Genomic DNA, 2,835 nt, shown 5'->3' with positions numbered 1-2,835 from the left:
GTGTTTTCTCAAAGATGTGTGTAAAGGCCAGTTGTTAGTGGCAGTTTGTAGAGATGGAAACAACCAAATGCTCCCTATTGCTTGGGCAGTTGTTGAGGTTGAGAATCAGTATACCTGGACATGGTTTCTTGAACTAGTGAAGAATGATCTTGAACTTGGAGAAGGGCATCAACTATCCATCATTAGTGATATGCAAAAGGTAATTACTGATATCCATCTTACTATTTTATTGTTGTTGAGTTTTGCACTTTAATTTATTCTTTTTCTGTTATGTTGGTTTGTTAGGGACTAGAAATTGCTGTGGATACTTTATTGCCACTTGTTGAACATAGAAAATGTGCAAGACATGTTCTTGCAAATTGGTCAAAAAATTGGAAAGGAGTTGAAAGAAGAAGAGTGTTTTGGAGGATTGCTAAATCCACATTTGAAGCTGAGATGAAGGACAATATAGAGACAATGAGGAAATTAGGACAAGAAGGTTTGGATAATCTTTTATGGTACAATTTGAATACATGGTGCAAGAAGTATTTTGAAGAATATAGCAAATGTGATGTTGTGGACAACAATATGGCAGAAAGCTTTAATGCTTGGATAGTGTATGCAAGGTATAAAACCATCATTACAATGCTTGAGGAGATAAGGGTGAAGATGATGAAAAGAATTGGTGATTTGAGAGAGTTCTCAAACACTTGGATCACTGATATATCTCCTATGTCTTTGAAGATTTTGCAAGAAAACATTCAAAAGTCTATGCAATGTAACTTGACTTGGAATGGAGAAAGAGGTTTTGAGATTAAACACCATGGGTTTACACACACTGTGGACATTGTTAATAGGAGGTGTAGTTGCAGATCCTGGCAGCTTAGGGGAATTCCTTGTCCTCATGGTGTTGCTGCCCTTCATTACAAAAACTTGGAACCAATCCATTATGTGGCTAGCTGTTATAGCAAGGAAACCTACCTCAGCACATATGCCCATTTTATTCAGCCAATGAATAACATGAAAATGTGGTCAACCTCAAATAATCCAATTGTAAAGCCACCAAAGATCAGAAAGTTGCCTGGAAGACCAGTTAAGGTTAGAAGAAAGGAAGCAGATGAAAGCAGAAAAACTGGAAAGTTGAGCAAAAGAGGTGCTGTAATGACTTGTAGCAAATGTGGCACACAAGGACACAATAAAAGAGGATGTCCTACAAGAAACCAAGCTGATCCAAGTCAATCAACTGAACCAGTTTCTCAGGCAAGAAGTACTGGTCCAAGTCAGTCATCTGAACCATCTTCTCATACACAGGTACTTTTATTTGTTACTCTCAAATGTATGTTATATGTTGATGTATATATATTGATATATTAATATACAGGCTACTGAAAGTGGTAGAGGAAAAGGCACAGGAAGAGCAACAAGAGGAAGAGCAACAAGAGGAAGAGCAAGTGGCAGAGGTGTTCCAGCTCAATCACATGAAAATGTTACAAACACAGAGGTAATATATCTAATTATTATATCATTGTTAGATAATATAGATATGCTTTAATATTTGATTTCAAAGTACAGACTGTAAATGGTAGAGGTAGAGGTAGAGGTACAGGTAGAGGAGCAGGATCAGGAAGAGAAATGGCTCAAGAAAGAAATGTGAATGAAGGACTAAGTAGAGGAAGAGGAATGACTCAACATAGTCAAACTAGTTCAGAAGCAAACTACAGTAGAGGAGGCCTAGGAAGAGGGAAGAGACCAGTAGAACATGAAGACACTAGTGGAGGACAAACAAGACCTTTTAAAAGGCCAAGAATGGTAGGTGTTGGCATATACCAAGCTGAAGATGGATTTACAACTCTCAATGTAAGTTTACAACTATCAATGCAAGTTTACAATTGTCATTGCAAACCTAATTGTCTAATATTTGAGTGTGTATTTATTTGACTAAGCAGCCTGGATTGCCAAGTAGAAGAGTCATCAATACTGGTACAAAAGTTACAAAGAGGGCTGATGTTGTCACTGGTGATATTGGCTACACACCAGTACGTGGATTCAAATGGAAGGGGAAGACAACTATTACCAGTAGCAACCTGGAAAGAATGAGGGCTGAAAAGGTTATCCAAACTAGGTCTGTAGCTGCTGCTAATGCTGCTAATAGCCAAGGCCAAACAACTTCAAGTAGAAAAACTTCTGTGCCATGGAAGTAGGGCATTTTGATGTTGTCTTGTTCATTTTGACAAACAAAATTTAACTAAGCATATATTTGTGTTGTTTTTTATTGGAAACAAACTCAATTTTGGGTGTAACCAAACAAACTTGAATGGTTGGAATCAAACTCGATTATGAAGTCTTCTTTTTTGTCAGTTTTGTTATTGCCTTTTTAATTGTAATTGACATATTTGTGAAGCTTCTCAAATGGTTGCCACGATAATATAGATTAGAGAACCAAATACATTAACTAATTGTTCAAATCATAACAATTTCGACAACAAAGAACAACAATAACTTGAACATTCAACAATCTTTCAAGTTACACACACCTACAACTAGCAAGATCTATTCAATTAGCTTCTAGGTACACACACCTACAATTTCAAAAATTTGAAAGTAACTAAACATGTCTATGGCAATTTTGGTTGTACACACCTACAACTTCCATCCTTCACATTCTTGGTTAGACTTAAACATAGAAAACACACAATAATGATCAAGACGATTAGCTTCAAGTTACAACATTTGCCCTTCTTTTTCTCCTTCATCATGACTTGGTTACTTTCAACACGACTTTCATAAGATGTCAATATTTCTTCCAACTCCTTAATTCTCTTTGCTAATCTCGGAATAACATACTTGGATCTTATA

At 36.4% G+C, this 2,835-nt stretch overlaps 1 protein-coding gene across 1 annotated transcript; it reads left to right on the top strand.

Moving 5' to 3' along the window:
• Window positions 1-598: 598 nt before the first annotated feature.
• Window positions 599-2,331, top strand: LOC107005841. The gene is made up of 4 exons (XM_015204492.2): window positions 599-1,290; window positions 1,361-1,480; window positions 1,552-1,836; window positions 1,926-2,331. The coding sequence occupies exons 1-4, from the start codon at window positions 625-627 to the stop codon at window positions 2,178-2,180; spliced, it is 1,326 nt and encodes a 441-aa protein (XP_015059978.1). The 5' UTR covers window positions 599-624; the 3' UTR covers window positions 2,181-2,331.
• The last annotated feature ends 504 nt before the right edge of the window (window positions 2,332-2,835 follow it).

The sequence above is a fragment of the Solanum pennellii genome, chromosome 12 (assembly GCF_001406875.1).
Source record: "Solanum pennellii chromosome 12, SPENNV200".
Lineage (NCBI taxonomy): Eukaryota > Viridiplantae > Streptophyta > Magnoliopsida > Solanales > Solanaceae > Solanum > Solanum pennellii.
Note: the sequence above shows the minus strand (reverse complement) of the source record. Positions and strands in the feature narration are given on the sequence as shown.